This window comes from Primulina eburnea, chromosome 5 (genome assembly GCF_022965805.1).
Source record: "Primulina eburnea isolate SZY01 chromosome 5, ASM2296580v1, whole genome shotgun sequence".
In the NCBI taxonomy this organism is placed as follows: domain Eukaryota; kingdom Viridiplantae; phylum Streptophyta; class Magnoliopsida; order Lamiales; family Gesneriaceae; genus Primulina; species Primulina eburnea.
The window spans coordinates 7,559,021-7,576,009 of record NC_133105.1 but is presented as its reverse complement, the minus strand read 5'-3'; the positions used below and the strand labels follow the sequence as shown (position 1 = coordinate 7,576,009).

Genomic DNA, 16,989 nt, shown 5'->3' with positions numbered 1-16,989 from the left:
AAAAGTTGTATATAGACTTGAACAAAAGTCTGAGTGTCAATCTTAACATGGTACCAAAGTTCAAGTTCCAGTGTTATGTGTTGGATTAAACCAACACCCATGATAGGCACCATCGATTAATTAATATTGTTTAATATTCTCGATCTAGTTTAACATGAGAATTATTGGGTATTAATACTCTGATTAGGACTCCTACACAGAAACCGCGAAACTTTGGATTGACACCCGCAACAAATATATTATTTTGAATCCGCTCGCTTCCCGGGAATATAAATAGCTCCAAATTCAATTCTTTTCTTCACACACTTCACATACTGATTATCGGTCGAAAGAATTTTTCACACATTTCAAACTGGATGAAGAGAAAAACACGGGGAAGCGATTGCGAAGAGCGAGATCGATTTGCTGTTGCGCCTCTCCTAGATTATCTGTCCACGTTTCTCGTCAATCGAACGCCAACTGGTTAGTATACTTGCTCCGTTTTCGTATTTCGAATCCAGACATGGATTAAACGAGTGTTGATTTTTAGATACGATAGTTTGTTTTTGGATTTTGGTAGCTCTGTTCTGCTTTCAGTGAATTGGAGGATCGGGATTTGGATTTATGCGAGGTTTGTGCGTTGTGAAATGATTGGATTGGTTAGCTGAAGCGAAGGATTTAAGCTTTGAAACACAGCTAATTTGAAGTATGTTTTGGATTTGTATTTTTTAGCTTCTGCGCTGATTGCGGAATGATTTAGGAGAACGAAGAAGTTGCGTCGGCTGAACCATGCATTTCACTTCGAATTGAAATTTGTGTGTTTTGTGATTCGATGTTTGTGAATCTGCTTTACATTTTGTGTTAAATGCCTCGTTCGGCGTTTTTTAGGAAATTATTCAGTTTATGGATTATAATTGTATTTGGTGATATGCGAGTATGATTTTTGCCTGAAATTGTTTGAGCATCATATTGAAATTTGTCACCTGAGTATTCAGATCCTATGGTGATCAGCTTATTATCATTTTGCTTCAGATTAGATTTTAATCACATGTTTTAGAAATAATTAGCGCATGGTTGTTTCGAAATTGATGATGTTTACGATCTGTAATGAAGGCAACTTTTTCATTTTCTCTTACCTTGTGAAAGAGTTCGTTTTCCTCTAAATTTAAAGAAATTTCCATCAGTTCAAGTTTTGACTTGATGCAAAAAGGTATGATGTGGATATATGGACTGAAATTGCCAAGTTTATGGATGGGAGATCTCTGGTAATGCTAGCAGTGACCTGCAAGTGGTTCAATCGTACCATAATGGAGGATAGCATCTGGAAATTCGCATGTTTGCGTGATCTTCAGGTGCCTGATCCTGGAAATGTCAGCTTCAAATGGATCAAACTTTACACTACAGCTTTCGGTAAATTTCAGCCGGCACTCTTCCATAAAAATTTTCAACAATATCATGCATGCAGTCAGAGAATTCATGAGTAATTTCTGCAGACGGAAGCCACTCGTACAAGTACTGCCAACAGGAGAAGCATATTGGTAAGTGCTATTTCTGCTTGTAGTTTCAACTTCTTTATTTTCTCAAACGCGTGCCACTAAATATCGACCCCCTTACTGCATTAGATTGCTGATTTACGAAATGGGACGGAAATGTCTGTTTAGTTTATGCTATCATACAAGAAAATCACATGAACCTATTCATTCTTCTGTTTGCTACGCAGGGAGTATATCTCCGAATATAGAATAGAACAAACCTAGTTCTCTGGCATGGCATTTATTTTGAATTGAACGCCAATAATACGTGATGAAACTAACGTTTTTTTTAAAAAATTTGTTTGGCGGGATGGATAGATTGGATGCGAATTGGAGCATTCTCACTTGATTCACATGCTGCACTTTTGACTGAGAGCCTGGCAGGGCCAATGAGAATTCCAGAAGAAGTGACGACACAAAAAATGTTGCAGATGACTGGTTGTTGCGTATTAAACTCAATAAAAACTGGAATCTGGATTGCTGGTAAGCAATTAATGTTTCCCCTATCATATTATTATGCCATTTTTCACATTTCAAGACTTAACAGCTTTCGTTTCAAAATGCAATCATGTTTGAAGACTTGCAGCTTGTTCGATGCCCCATCTGCGACCTTGATGCATGTGATGGTAAGCAGCAAACTAAACCAGTATTCTCTCTATAACTAGCGTATCATCAGATTTTCTTTAAACTTTCTTGGAACCTACAAAACTATACAAAGACAACCAGGGTCCTACGAAAGCACTACAGATTTTATATTCCTAAATTTTGTTGAAGTTTGATTCTGATATACAGATGCATGAAATATCTCAGTAGAACTGTTTTAGTTTTCTTTTAATACATTAAATGTGAAGTGGAAGCTTACCATTGATGCATTTTGTGTGATTAAAGAAGGTTGAAAATGCTGTATGGATCAACACATTGACATTAAGAAATTGTGATGCTTTTATTCAGGAACAATGCAAGTCTTGGATGCAAGAAATATCGAGCTGTTCCTGAACGAGGGATATCTAGAAGGGAGTTGGGACTATGAATTAATAGGATCTCATGACATAAACAAGCAAGCTGATGCAGCCTCTGGAGGGATCTTTGACATTGAGCACATCAAGGATCAGTCAACCTCTGGTATGTCTTCAATGTTCCTTTGGAACTGATTATGATGCTATGCACAAGAAGTTCAATTGAATATGAAAACTAGTACTTTGAAATAATCACACATCAATTCAAAGTTATTTTTTCCATTCGAAAATGACAGCATTCTCAACTGAAGATATTACAAATCTGGACTAACATTGAACTCATTTCAGATATTCTTAACAGTAAGTTATGGGTGGGAAAACGCACGGACTGGCAGCCAAAATCTATGGTAACCCTCCATGCAGTTGCAGTAAACACCAACTTACAACAGAATGATGGTAAGCTTGAAATCTAACTTTTTTGAAATTTTCAAATGCTAAAATTGCAATTTTTTTCCTTTCATTATTCAAATTTAAAGGGAATTTTCAAAAAATTCCCATTAAATTTGAATAATGAAAAAAAGAATTTCAATTTTAGTTTTAGTATCCAATATGGTAATGAAAAAGAGGCTTCAAAAAAGAAAATTGAAGAGAAGCAAGACTCAAATATGTACATGGTTCAGCCAATTCAAGTTTAAGCGTATTACTTTAGTTTCACTTCCAGATGATTAATTATAATTCAAAACAGGACTTCAGATTAAATTCCAAGCTATGAAGGCTGGAAAAAATGGGGAAATTGTTTCAATTAGCATATCTCAGCAGCTGCTCTAATTCCTGACTGAAATAGAGTAAGAAATTTCATCCATTTTTGACACGTCACATGTGATACCTGATTGATTCGTAGTAGAGGAATAAAAATGTCTATCATTAAACACAAAACATATACTCAAATGTTAGAAGAAATTCAGCAATGTATTTTTAGGTACTAGAAAAATGCATAGACCGATTTTATAGGTGTATAAATATATGCATCTTTAACTCAGAATGCATTAATATACCTAGCATATACCATACAGCAAGCAGAGGAGTGCTTTAGATTAAAATATGTCCACATATTACACTAGTGCAGAATATATTGATTTGCCCAGTTAATTAGTTTTTTTGGGTGTATGTTTCTCTTTTCCCGAAATGTCATTCCATCTAATGATAACATAAATACCAATGTATTTTAATTTCTTTTATGTTATTATTTTATAAAATAACCGTTATTTTCATAATGATGTAATAAGTTAAAAATACTAAAAGTATTCATTATTATAATAATGACATGGATTAAAATTTGAAATTTAAACCTATCAACATCTTATTAACATTATCAATTTCAATATATGCAACAAGTGTGTGGACTGTGGTATAAAAGTAACTTAGATTGCCTGCCTAAAAATAAAAATAAATTGTTACTAGATTTAGATTAAATGCTTTTCGCATGCCACTACAAAAAAATAAGGTGTTATAATCGGGGCAAAAACAAAAACCGTCGCAATATAAATATAAGTACAAATCATTGAAATTATAACACATATTTGCAAATTTTAAGTATCAACCGCTCAAATCAGATATATAATCATAATTTTTGGGTATGAAATGCTAACATTTTTTGGGACAATAAAGTCTCAATAAGATACAAATATTTGCATTTTAAATACCAAGTGTCTTTAATTAAATATCAATAAACTTAAATCGAATATATGTAATATAATATTTGGACTTTTAAATTCAGAAAGTGAAATGAAAAACATGTAGATAATGAAGTTAAAATTAAGTTTTTTTGATACGGATACTGAATCATAACTTATTTTGAACTTAGGGGCTGAATCCTCATTAACCCATTTTATGTACACAAATTTAAGAATAAACTTCCAATGCTAATAACTATATGATTAAATTTCCTTGAGATAATTTATAACACACATAAGATGAGAATCGCAAACCCTTTACAATGAATGACATGACCGAAAATACAATTTTGCATTAAAAATAATTTTACAATAAAAACCTATAATTTTAAAAATACAAAATAAATTATGCATACACGTGCTTTGTTTATTTGCAATAATTTCAACTATATTTTCATATTTGGACTAAAGAATACCATGAAACTGAAACGAAGAAAACATACGAGGTTAGAGAACTCGAACTAAATTTTCTAACAAGAAAACTGAAACTTAAGTCATATTGATGTTTGGGTCTGAATCCAAATTTCCTTAATCATGTATTTATTTATTATAAAATTTAATGTTATATCTATTTTCCAAGTGATAAATTCGGTTCTATCTAAATATATAGATGAATTTGTTTTTAGTTTTGAAATGCATTTCAGAATATTTTATTTTTACACGTATTTTGCCTAAATTGTTCATGCTATTTTTAGAGGTTAATACTTAATATGAATACCAAAGCAACATTACTCTGATCCACAAACCCATCACACTTAGTAGACAAAGAAAGTGTATTATGTATCTTCTTTTCAAAGAAATCTTCCCACCTGATGCCAGAAAATCGAAAGTTGTTTATCGAATACACCTGACTTGAGACAGGACCAACGAATTTACTCGAGAAAGACGACGTAATCTAGTCGGAGTGAAACTTACTCCTTTGAATAATCGTATATGAAGTTGAGACTATTTTTCATTTTGTGTGTGTTTTCACTAGATAAATAGGGCGTGGACAATTCTCGTGATAACTTCCAAACATACCTATAATGAAGTAATTTGTCGTCGCGCGCTTCCCAATCGGCAAGAATTATGACTCGTAAATTTCAGGCTTCAAGACACCAACATACGGCAAGTTCCGGTACTGCTCATCAAAGTCGAATCCATAGCCCACCACAAAATAATCAGGGCACTGCCATCACATATCACAAACTGATTCACACGGTAGGCCAAATTCAAATTTCATGAGATCAAACATCACATTAATTTATTCAATGTTGTCCACAATGTCATCACATTTTGACATATAGAGAAACTCGGAAAATTCAAGAAACTCAAAAACCTAGTCGGATCAATCATCAAAAGTGCAATCGAGATTTTCAACAATATATGATTTTCTTCCATGCCTTGTCTCGTCTTTCAGCAAGTATCTTTAAGGAAATAATATTGTTACATCTAAAAACGTGTTATTTTAGAAGAATTATATTTGATGATAAAGATAGTTAAAAAAAAATTCGTGTCTTTAATAAAAATCTTCAAATCAGTTCAATGTAAAATTAAAATTCCAAAAACAGGAGTGTAGAGTTCGACCGTTAACATCGATCGTCAACAAAAGTAAATAAAAGTAGGAATTATCCTCAACTGGAAAAAATTGAATAGATCAAATCAATTGTAGTCAGATACAATAGTATCTTAGTTGAGAAAGAATTTATTGTTGAGTTAGAAGGACAAAACCATCAATTTCATGCCATGTTATAAAAAACAACGAAATATTCTAATGATGCAACAGCCAGCAAATCGGCTGCAAGGATGTTCTGTGTTATAACATATTAAATTCTTCGAGAAAACAAGTTGATCCATTAAGCAGCATTAAATTCTCAAACTATAAAGTGAGTTGTTAATTCTATGGAAAAAGATTTAGGAAGAGAGAACCTCAAAGCCACAGTAATATTTTCCTTCTCCAACTAGTTCAAAATGAACCTTTCGTCTTGCGGGTTTATCAAGGAGAGTGCACACGGATATGGACGAGGCACCTTTAGACTTCAAGTAATCAATTACGCAGGACAAAGTGTTCCCAGTATCAACAATATCCTCAACCTAAACAAACCAAAAAAATAAAGAGTAAATTTGTGAATGAACATCGACGATATATTCTCAAGACTGTAATACACATTTTTCACTCCCAAAATTCTTATAAGAAGTGTTTGTGACTGTTTATCAGGATACAATGGCGGATGGATTTCAAAACAGCATGGCTACGAAATATAAAGAAGTCCTTCCACTTGAATGCCCACCCACTCGGCGACTCCTGAACTCAGTAATATGAGTTAAAGTTACAATTTTTTACCAAAAAAAATAAAGTTTGAACATTTTTCTCTTGGAAATCATAAAGGTTATTCAACATTACAAAATTCCCATTACGTAAAGAAATCCCATACTTGAGCAAGAAATTTCCAAGAAGCAATAAACATCAGAATCAATCTAATAAGCATACAGAAATTCAAATGAAGTAAATGAAAAATAGGTACCAGAATGACGTGCCTTCCTCGAACATCGACTTTCAAGTCGCAGGATATCTTCGGTTTGCCGTTTGAGACTGTGCCCGACCCGTAAGACTCGACCCGTACGAAGTCCACATTCATGGGCAGCTGAATTTTCCTCACGAGGTCTGCGAGGAATATGAATGCGCCCGTGGCCACTCCCACAAGCACTGGAGTAATAGCCCGGGACTCGAAGTCCCGGGTCAACTGAGAACCCAATTCGGAGACCCGTTCCAAGATTTGCTCTTCGGTCCATAGAATTCTCTCTACATCGCTGTTCAAATCCATGGAAGATGAGAAAAGGAACTACGGTCCTGGAGCGGCGGTATTCGATACTTGGGATTTATCAGGGTTTTGGGAGAATTAAAGCATAGTTATGCAAAGATTATTCCGACATTATTTTTGGTGTTACAAATTTGGGGCTCTCCTTTCTTTTTTTAATTGAAAATCCGCACATACTACTAATATCAACATGATAATGAACATCTATTTCGCCAATTCGAATATCTTATATTGATTAATGATCTTTTTGTCGGTCCTATATGCGATAATTTGAAATAATAAAACTCGAAAATAAAGAATAAACTAGATATCGAGATTTACGTGAAAAACCCTTAAAAATTATTAGGATAAAAACCACAAACAATATGAAAATAATTTCACTATAAGATATTATGGTGTACAACTCACTCAATGTGTTTCCAAAGAAAACACACACTTTCTTAGTACAGGAGAACAAACACCTCACAAATAATATAGAACTAATAGGAGAAATAATAAATCACAAGAAGAAGCTTGTGAATGGGAAACATTGAAATGTCGAATGATGCCTCTGTTATAGATGTATTATTCAGTGTGAACTTTCGTCCGCCATTTTAGAAAATCAGTTGTCGTATTCTAATTTTCTTCAAATAAGGTGGTTTGTTTCACCCTACCGTCTGCACGGGCAATGAACGGCCCGGATCACTCCACATAAGTGATCCGGGCCCACCTTCATGTTAAAAAAAAAATTGACTCGAAAAAATTCGAGCCGTTGGATCGACCCTTGCGGGCAGTGCCCGCAAAGGTAGGGTCGAGTTAACCAAATAAGGTTGCCCCAACTACATTGTGTTTGTCTGCCCACTTTCTTCTGCCCACTCTCGACATGCATTTAATGCACTCACAATTGCCGGCATGTCTTTCTTTTGTTTGTTTGGTGCGTTTTTTGTTTTAGATTTGGCTTGAATATTACAGTTTCAAATAGAACACTATAAAATTGACATGTTTATCACATAAAATGAATAGGACATTTCATGATTCCTTGTTTTGAAACATTTTTACAAGATTCTAGGACATACAGCCAGACATGGCCTCGATATAATTAATGTTTCTAAAATAAAAATTTAGAATCTACAATATTATAAATGTCATTATGGTAAAAGTTATGCATGACTTATCCTACCAAAATGTTTTCCAATTCGACCTTAAAATCATATTTCATACATGGATTTCTTTCCATTTATCATTATCGTCAATTTCGTCATCTCTCAACAATTTTTGTAGATTTTACACACCAACTACACTTAAGATAAGACATTTCGTAATTTATTTACCTATTATTTAAAATCTAGAGAATCAAGTAGAAAATCATAACTAAATCCATTAGCTTAAAATCTAATTTTTTAAAAAAAATCATAAATAACCAAAGTAAAAGTGAAAATATATATAAACAAGACAAATTACAATGCATCTGCTATGATGGTAGCATATGAATAAATAGCACATCTAAGAACCAAAACAAGAAGCAATTTCAAGTAGCATTTTCTTAAAAATTTACAAACACGAGTTTCATACTCTATTTCAAGTTATATATGTTACATGCACAGAGCCTTCAAAGACACAAGACAAGAGTTTGGCTAAGCCAGGGCTCATTCAAAAGTTGCACCTTTTGTAAAAGAAACCCCACAATGGGACTAGACTCGACAGCTTCAAATACATACAAAGCAACGGTTCCTACACATCCAATCATAATATATTATTCATGCCAAGCCATGCAAGTAATCTAAGTTTTCCCTGCGACTACGGCCTTCTCTCAGGCTTCGCCCTCTCCGGTACTCGATTTCTGCATCAGAATTTGATGAACCAAAATGGTGTTTCCAGCCAATTCTCGAACCGGCAGCATTAGCAAATATATCTTCATCGTCACTAAGCATTTGGCTACCAGGAAATCTCCGCCCAGACCCATCTCCAAATCGTTTCTTTTTTTGGACTGGCTCTGGGGAAGTAACAAAAACTAACGTCAATAAATCATGAAAACAGATGAATCCAAGAATCCAGCAATGGTAGAAAATACACATCAAAATTTTCTTTACCAAACTAGGGATTCATTAAACCAGTAAAAAATATAACACCATATTTGGTTTCATTTTGACAGAAATAAAAAGTAAAAACAACCATTTTCACCTTATTTTCAATTATTTTCCTCGAACACATTCCATCTCATTTCAATCTTCACATTCTCCTATACTGTCATTATTTTCGATTAAACTTTTCACCATGGCATGAAATTCAAGATATTACTTTATTTTCTAAACAATAAACTCTTTCAAGTTTTAGAATGCCCGGCAAATTTTTAAAAGAACAAACCACCAAAATCCTCCATGACGTGCCCGTATAATAGAAAATGTCTCCTTTTACTAAAAAAATGATTTCCAGAAACCAAATAAAAAACCAAACATTTCCGAGTAATTTAGGGAAGACCACAAATTGTATCGCAAGTTAATGGTCAGTGAACCATAAGAAAGACTTTCAACACTTCTATATGGTTCAAACTTTAAAAGGAACATCATATATGAAAAATGGGTAATGATAGTTCACCTTCAATACTGTTATATGAACCCGGGACCCCAGAACGCACCCCATCTGCGCGATTCAGTCCAGCTTTACTGACCTGTGGACTAGGAAAGTCTACTGATCTTTCACCTATTTGTGAACCTTTTGACATTACAGTTAAAATATGTTCCTCTTCCACAGGCTTGCTAGAGGTAAAAAGTGTCATGCTAAAAGGTTCTTCTGATACATCGGAAATCTCAACATAATTAGTTGTAGTGATGATTTCATCAGCACTGAACCCAAAGGACGCCCTGTAAGCTTCTAGTTCTTCAGTGTCAGTTGGTTTGCAAGTTTTGTTCTGCCTACTTTGATGTCCATTCACACCATTTGCGTATGCGTCTGTATCTCTTGAGATGCTTAACCTACCACCAGAATGAGAAAATGATGACTGGTCCAGGTAGAACTGGGCAAATGTTTCCGGACAGAAGAAATTGGAGTCTTGACGTGGCTTAGAGACACCAGATTCCTGAAGCCCGAGAAACCTGCCGGACTCTGACTTAGCATATGAAGTTTCCTGCGAAGGAATTGAAGGATCCCATTGAAGGGGAAACTCCCTTTCATTAAAAGATGAGGATAAACGATCACCAGAAGTCCTCGAAACAGGTGATCTGAGAGCACTTGCAGGACTTCCGGGATAGAGTGAATAAGTTGATTGCATATCATTTGCAGTAGAATAATTGGTCTTATTGTTGCTTTTTATTTTGGAAGAGGATGAAAGGAAATGGGCATAGGGCACGTCAGGAGAAGATGGAGTAGTTAGATGTGCCAACTCTGGCGGGGGTGTTAATGGAGCTGTAGATGGCTCAGTTGTGAAAGTTGAAAATACGGGAGGAGATACCAGTTGTGTCTCGTGTGCATATGGACCTGTAACAAACATGGTAGAAGAAGGTCCTCTGGGTGAATTGGCAGACAAGAAACAGTTTGGAGACTGAACAGTTGACGGGAGTGCAGAATTTGAGAAAGAAGCAGGAGAAGATGGTGGAGCTAAAAGTGATAGAGCAATTCCAGTAGTCTGACTAGGCAATCCACCAGGTTGATGTCCATTTGGCTGATTTGCTAACACATTGGCTTCTGGAACTCGAGAAGCGGGTACAATACGCTTTCCACCTTGTTGTTTGCGAAAACAAGATAGTCCACCCAAACAACCTCCCCACCTCTTTAGCTGTCAACAAAATAAATTATCAGCCCAAGAGTCCTATGAATAGGTTCTTAAGCAGAACAAATGTATTAAGAATTAATCAATACAAAATAGGAGCTAAAAATATGAATATATATAAATTGGAAGAAGCCACCAAAACATAGATGTTCTTAAAAGCAAGAATATATTTTGGAGTGTGAGAATGAATATAACTTGTTTTATTGAAACACTTACCATTAACAATAGAATTATGGTTTCCCCATTTTTTTAAAAATTTACAATGATATCGTAAGACACCTTACTAGAAATGTAGCACCTACGTGAAGCCATAATGAGATTTTATTCATAAGTTGCTAGAACTGATAGACTGATAGTCCTGTCACCATTACCATTGTTACCACTATTATAAGAATCTGCAACTATAACGACTCCGTCTTGACTTTGATATAGTCCTCCACAGCATTCCCACCCCTGGAAGAGGTGGTGGACTGGTGCAGCCAAAGGTCATTGAAAGGTATTTTATTCCCTATTTATTTTTGTTATAAGATTTTCTAGATTAAAAGATGTTACTTGATTTATCTATAGATATTATAGGGTTGATTTTCGTATGATTTTTATCTCTAAAATATTTTATCCTTATTTAAAAGAGTTTTATATCTAATAAAAATCTTGTTTCTATATTTTCTAGGACTCTTTTATGGAATGGTTTCTAGGCCAAGCATGAGATATAAATATAGAGGGCCTTACAGCCGTGGGAGAGTTTTTTCGTGGACCAGAGTTTTTTTCTGAACATACACGAAGTCCAAGGTTGAAGAATTTGAGTGATTGATTCACGTTTATACCATGTTGCTGATTAGTGTTGACAACACTTGAACAACACTGACACAGAGTGTTAAAGGAAGAGTGTTCTCTTCTTTATTTTAAGCAACTTTGGTTTATGCATCTAGTTTTTATTTTGGTTTATTTTGATGCATGTTGATTCCTTGGAGTGTCAAAGAATTTACTTTTGTTAATCTCAATAATATTATTGTTTTGTGTAAACGATTTACAAATTTTTTCTGGTGAGTTTTTGCCGGGAGGCGTTGTACAAGTATAAATACTTGTACATGAGTTAAACACTTAAACCTGTCCTTTATTCATAAAAAATTATATTTGTGCGTTTATAATTAACTTCCGCAGTTCCGCTGCATGTTGTGCACTAGTATTGACAACACTGTGTCACAACACTAAAAATCTGATAGACACAATATATTTATTTCCTGTACATTTATGATCAACAATGCCCTTTCAGTCACATTCCCACACCAGATAAGATGTAGCTCCATATGGATAATTTCTCAAAGGAAAGACAAAGGAAATTCAGTCACTAAAATAAAACCACTCAATCATTAGTCTATTCATTGCGGTCAAAAGGCCCTAATCTAAACTGATTCTGAGCTAAACAGTGAGGGGAAAAAAGGTTAGGCGACTCCTGGTTTCCACCAATCTCTTCTCTAGTTCAATGGACGAGAAGTGTTGAGAGGATGGGCAGTCATATTATCTATATCCAGAAATTAATTCCATAATCAAGTACAAAACGATATACTACTAAATCGATAAGATTACTGAAAGCCAGGACTATTAAAGAAATTTACCAATGAAGGGGAGAAAAAATGAATGCAACATACTTCTTTCTCCGAAAGAATGCAAGTGACTGTAATGAAAGTAGAATCTTCTAAATTCATGTAGCAACATACCCGAGGTGTTGATGGTTGCTGCTGCAGCAGAAACCGATTCTGCTCTGACGCCATAGAGAATCTGGTGTGCAGAGTCCCACACGCGAAACCTCCAGACCTATAACCACCAAAGTTTATTGGCACCACCTGATGATTTAACAAAGAGAAACTTTTCAGCTGTTTATCTTCCTTCTGTGCAAGAATCAAAACTAAAATAACATGTAGATCAATCAGTACACCTCAGAAGCATCTTACATGTGCAAACGTTTCTCTTGGCAAATGGATGAAAAAAAAAGTAATTTATTCAACATATAACACGGAAGACTGCCTCACCAATCAGTTGCACACATAAGCTAGCAAACACAAATTGGGGTAGCTGCAAAACGTAGTCCATGTAAATAAGCTACAAGCAAATAAGAAAAAAATCTTTCTTTCAACCAAGTCCTAACCGGGTCAGTTTGAAAGAATATTTTTTCAACCTCTTCTATATTTTGCAAACATACGGGGTCAAATAAAAGCGGTATGTACCAACCTGGTATATTTTAGTTCATATATATAATTTACTAAAGTTATTTTATATATACTATTATTACAATTGATAGTTTCGTTCAGAAGCCCAGATTTCTCTGATTCCCTCCCATCACCGCTTTTGGAAATTGTCCTATGTTTTTCAATTCTTGGAAGCCATAAAAATAATCATTTTCACCTGTTACTCAAAGATTTATCATTTTTGTTACGAATGAGCACAAAAATGGCCCCACTAAAAAATATACAAAAATAAAGAAATATTTAAGAAGATTCTCAACAACCACCACCAAATTCTTCCGTGGACCAGCGAGGGAGCGATGGTCTCTCAAATGAGCATATCAATAAGTTACATGCAAATCTGTGAACTTCAATCTCTAAATCTAAATAAATTAATGTCTCCCTTAACCCATCCCCAAATTAAACTAAACTTACCATAAATCCGAAGGACGAAACAAGGTAAAAACAAAAAAACCCACAAATATAGCAGTTCTAAAGTAGAACTGAAAAGCTCAGAAACCCATTAAAAAATTCACCAAGATGATAAGCCAGTAAAAACAACGCAAAAAAGAAAAAGAAAAATACTGTAAAAATGCAGCACCTGAAACTAGCAAGAACTACATTTCCATGAAACCTGCAAATGGGATGAACAAATGGGCTCAGAGGATAGGAGAGATCTGCAGAAATCGAGCGGAAATCAGGTCTACGTAGAGCAGGAAAAAGACTGTGTTCGCTTTTATGCTTTGTGAAAGGGAAAGGGAAAGCAATGGCCAGATCTAATCTGCAATCTGGCCTCTCTTTGTTGTGAATTTGCTGATTTTTTTTTATTTTTTTTATTTGTGAAAATAATATAATAATCATCATTTTATTGTACTGATTTGTTGTCGAACAAATAATGTTAAATAAATAGGTAAAAATTTGTGTGAGACGGTCTCACGAGTCGTATTTGTGAGACGGATATCTTATTTGGGTTATCTATGAAAAAGTATTATTTTTTATGTTAAGAGTATTACTTTTTATTGTGAATATGAGTAAGGTTCACCCGTCTCACAGATTAAAATACGTGAGACGGTCTCACATGAGACCTACTCAACAAATAAATACGAACATCATAAGTCTGATTGATTATTATAAATTGAATACTTGATCAATTTTTTAATCCTTATAATAATAATTAATTTATTAATCTTTATTATTAACGTATTAATTAAAAACAAATAACAATAGTGGTTGAAAAAATATAGCACATAGATTTTTATTTTTTTTATGGATAAACGATATTATTATCCACGTATTCTGTATTTGTATAAATTTTTTTATTAATTTAATAACTGAGGAATTCGGGCATAATATCGTACCAAAATATCGATTTTATGATGTGACACTTAATAGGTAATGGAAATTATTATTAGTATTTTAATATTTTCTACTATATAAAAAAATATTTGGTTTGTATCAAATTTGTTGATTATCATATTTATCAGGTCAATTGTTAAATTAACATTTGACCGATATTAATTTTGATATTTGTCATATTGCTCGAATACTATGAAATACGTATTTACTTGTAATGAAATACATGAAATTTTGATTGTTATATTCAACAAGAATAATTATTATATCTCAAAATTTTGAAAGAAAATGTGTAAATGATTTTCACATCGAGATTTATTAAAATGTGTATTTTTTAAAATATAATCATAGTTTTTCAATTTTATTTGAATGTCATTCATATATAATACCAAAAGAGTCCATTAAGTATATAAAAAAGTCCATTAAGCACAGTCCTAGTCCAGCCCAAATATGGGCCCAAAACTCGAACCCAATATGAATAAATTACTCTCTCTCTCTCTCTCTCTCCATATTTGAATCCAAAGCCCTAATCCCCGCCATTATTTGTTGCATTCTCAACTCTGAATCTGAAGCAACATGCAGACCAAATTCATTGCCGTCCAGTGTTTTCAATGCTCAACTATGCAGGCAAGCTTTTTATCTGCTATATCTGCTGGAAATTTGTGCGTTTATGTTATATAAATTGGTTGAATATCTGTGCATTTACCTTGTCCTTGCTGCAGGTGAAGCAGGCCAAAAAGAGCAGCAACAAATGGGTATGCGTCGTGTGCAACCAGAAGCAATCCGTTCTCCGTGTGTTTGCCGAAGGTTTAATGGCCAAAAACATCCGGCAGTTCGTCCAGAAATTCAACATGTCCCGCCAATTATCGGATCGAAAAGAATCAGCCCTCGAAGAAGGAGAGGATATCTTTGAGGAGGAGGGATTTTCCGTAATGGAAAATCAGAATAAGAAAAGGAGTGATTGGACCGAGTATGTTGAGTATGATCAGGATGAATGCTCCGAAAGATTTGAGAAATATGAGCTCGCAAAAGGTGTTCGTGTTAAACTATATTGTTATATAAATCAGAGTTTGATTCCATGTGGGAATGAGGACGATGGGCTTTAGATGCCAAAATAAACAAATGTTATGCTTGTAAAATGTAATCGTTGTTCCCCACCCGATATACAGTGCACTTGTCACCCCACGATCAGTGGGTCTGTCTAATGATAATTGATTGTTATATCATTTTGATGTGATTTAAAGGTGCTGATTATGGGGGTGATACTGATACATTTGATGAGGCGATGATTGTGACAGAGATGCCCAAACCGGTGCTTAAAAAGCCAAAATTGAAGGATTATGCTGCTGGGATTGGGCATGGCAAAAATCTTTTGAAATCAGCGTTTCCAAATAGAAGTAAAGCCAAAAAACCGAAGAATGCTCGATATCAAGGTGAATTCATTCACTTCTGGTAAATTGGATGATTTGCTCTTTCGTTGAATGATACTTTAATTATGAATAACTTGTTTTTAAGAGATTTTGATCAATTTCTTTTAATCTTGAATGCGTGAAATGCTGCTGTGTATGGAACATTTTTTAAAGCAGTGTTTAAGTCTGATTCATCTATCTTGTATTTGAGCTACCTTTTAACATTTAAGGCCTAAAATTGGTGATTAAATAAAGAAAGAGCAACTTATGGATTATCCTCAGTTCGAACTTGTAGTTTTGCACATCGTAAGAAATTTTAGGGAGATGGGAATTTGCTCATGTTTTGCTTTTTGTTTGGACCGACATATTATCTGTATCCAATCATAAAAGGGTTTCATAGGCCCCCACAATTCAAATGCCTATAATTTGAATGAAATTCCTCGGAAGCTAGTATGCCACCTACTCTTTCTGAAAAAGATTTCATAATTATACGATTATGCTCAGCAACCTCATGGGAAATCCCAATTTTCAAACCTAATTCCCGAAAGTGTTTATTTTATTTGGACTGTAGATAATAAAATTAGTTGATGCAGATATGCAGCAGATGCAAAGTATTTGTTCTGACGAGGAGGAACAAATTGGGTTACATCGAGAAAACATGGCTTCTAAACAAAAGAGCTTCAGGACACAAATTCTAGATGATGACAATGATTTAGCAAAGATAATTGATGTATCAACTTCCAAGCAAAGTGAGTGCATAACACTAAGCGAGAACGAAAATACTTCTAACGGACAATTAAACCATAAAATAGCTGCAGATGGACCTTTGTCAAAGTGGAGTAGCTACATAACTAAAGAAGATGACACCGACTTTTCAGATTAGAGGGAGTGGAGACTTGAGCGATCATATCACTAGTCATTTAATGACGGTGCACTCAAGAAATCAGTGAATAGAGTGATGGTAATCGATGAAGATGAAGTCCAAATCGAATTCTTGGAGGTGCCACTTTTGCATGTTTAAGTTCCTTGATTGCTACTGACTAATCTTTTGTTATACAGCATTAGATTATAATGCAGCTGTATATATGACATTATTTGGTTCCACCGTCTGCTGAATCCCGGTTCTTAAACTGTGATCATGGCTACATCTTGCTATCTGTGTATGGATTAAATAGGTTTTGTTAAGATCAAGTTACATCAATCAAAGACTCTCAACCAAAATGATTTGATTAATAATTATCAGTGATCCTATTTAATCTGCT

At 34.4% G+C, this 16,989-nt stretch overlaps 4 protein-coding genes across 8 annotated transcripts; 2 read left to right on the top strand and 2 right to left on the bottom strand.

The window, feature by feature from the left end:
- The first annotated feature begins 238 nt into the window (after nt 1–238).
- LOC140832833 (probable F-box protein At3g61730) lies at nt 239–3,350 on the top strand. Of its 2 annotated transcripts, XM_073197057.1 has the most exons (8): nt 239–462; nt 1,190–1,389; nt 1,473–1,517; nt 1,830–1,994; nt 2,090–2,137; nt 2,463–2,633; nt 2,816–2,923; nt 3,213–3,350. In XM_073197057.1, exons 2-8 carry the CDS (start codon nt 1,227–1,229, stop codon nt 3,293–3,295), a joined length of 783 nt encoding a protein of 260 aa, XP_073053158.1. In that variant the 5' UTR covers nt 239–462; nt 1,190–1,226; the 3' UTR covers nt 3,296–3,350. The 2 variants fall into 2 exon arrangements, with proteins under 2 accessions (XP_073053158.1, XP_073053156.1); XM_073197055.1 differs by having other exon boundaries at nt 239–1,389.
- LOC140832834 (uncharacterized) lies at nt 2,358–7,158 on the bottom strand. Of its 3 annotated transcripts, none has more exons than XM_073197059.1 (4): nt 6,705–7,158; nt 6,109–6,273; nt 5,221–5,368; nt 2,358–2,670 (listed from the first exon to the last, which is right to left on the bottom strand). In XM_073197059.1, the coding sequence occupies exons 1-3, from the start codon at nt 7,002–7,004 to the stop codon at nt 5,267–5,269; spliced, it is 567 nt and encodes a 188-aa protein (XP_073053160.1). In that variant the 5' UTR covers nt 7,005–7,158; the 3' UTR covers nt 2,358–2,670; nt 5,221–5,266. The 3 variants fall into 3 exon arrangements, with proteins under 3 accessions (XP_073053160.1, XP_073053161.1, XP_073053159.1); XM_073197060.1 differs by having other exon boundaries at nt 2,358–2,658; XM_073197058.1 differs by lacking the exon at nt 2,358–2,670 and having other exon boundaries at nt 4,962–5,368; nt 6,705–7,157.
- Nucleotides 7,159–8,495: 1,337 nt separating this feature from the next.
- On the bottom strand, nt 8,496–13,781 carry LOC140832831 (uncharacterized protein At1g76660-like). 2 transcript variants are annotated; one of them, XM_073197052.1, is made up of 4 exons: nt 13,567–13,781; nt 12,462–12,587; nt 9,573–10,749; nt 8,496–8,970 (listed from the first exon to the last, which is right to left on the bottom strand). In XM_073197052.1, exons 2-4 carry the CDS (start codon nt 12,513–12,515, stop codon nt 8,735–8,737), a joined length of 1,467 nt encoding a protein of 488 aa, XP_073053153.1. In that variant the 5' UTR covers nt 12,516–12,587; nt 13,567–13,781; the 3' UTR covers nt 8,496–8,734. The 2 variants fall into 2 exon arrangements, with proteins under 2 accessions (XP_073053153.1, XP_073053154.1); XM_073197053.1 differs by having other exon boundaries at nt 12,462–12,649; nt 13,567–13,768.
- Nucleotides 13,782–14,841: 1,060 nt separating this feature from the next.
- Nucleotides 14,842–16,831, top strand: LOC140831708 (uncharacterized). The gene is made up of 4 exons (XM_073195457.1): nt 14,842–14,945; nt 15,041–15,350; nt 15,563–15,751; nt 16,321–16,831. The coding sequence occupies exons 1-4, from the start codon at nt 14,895–14,897 to the stop codon at nt 16,608–16,610; spliced, it is 840 nt and encodes a 279-aa protein (XP_073051558.1). The 5' UTR covers nt 14,842–14,894; the 3' UTR covers nt 16,611–16,831.
- The last annotated feature ends 158 nt before the right edge of the window (nt 16,832–16,989 follow it).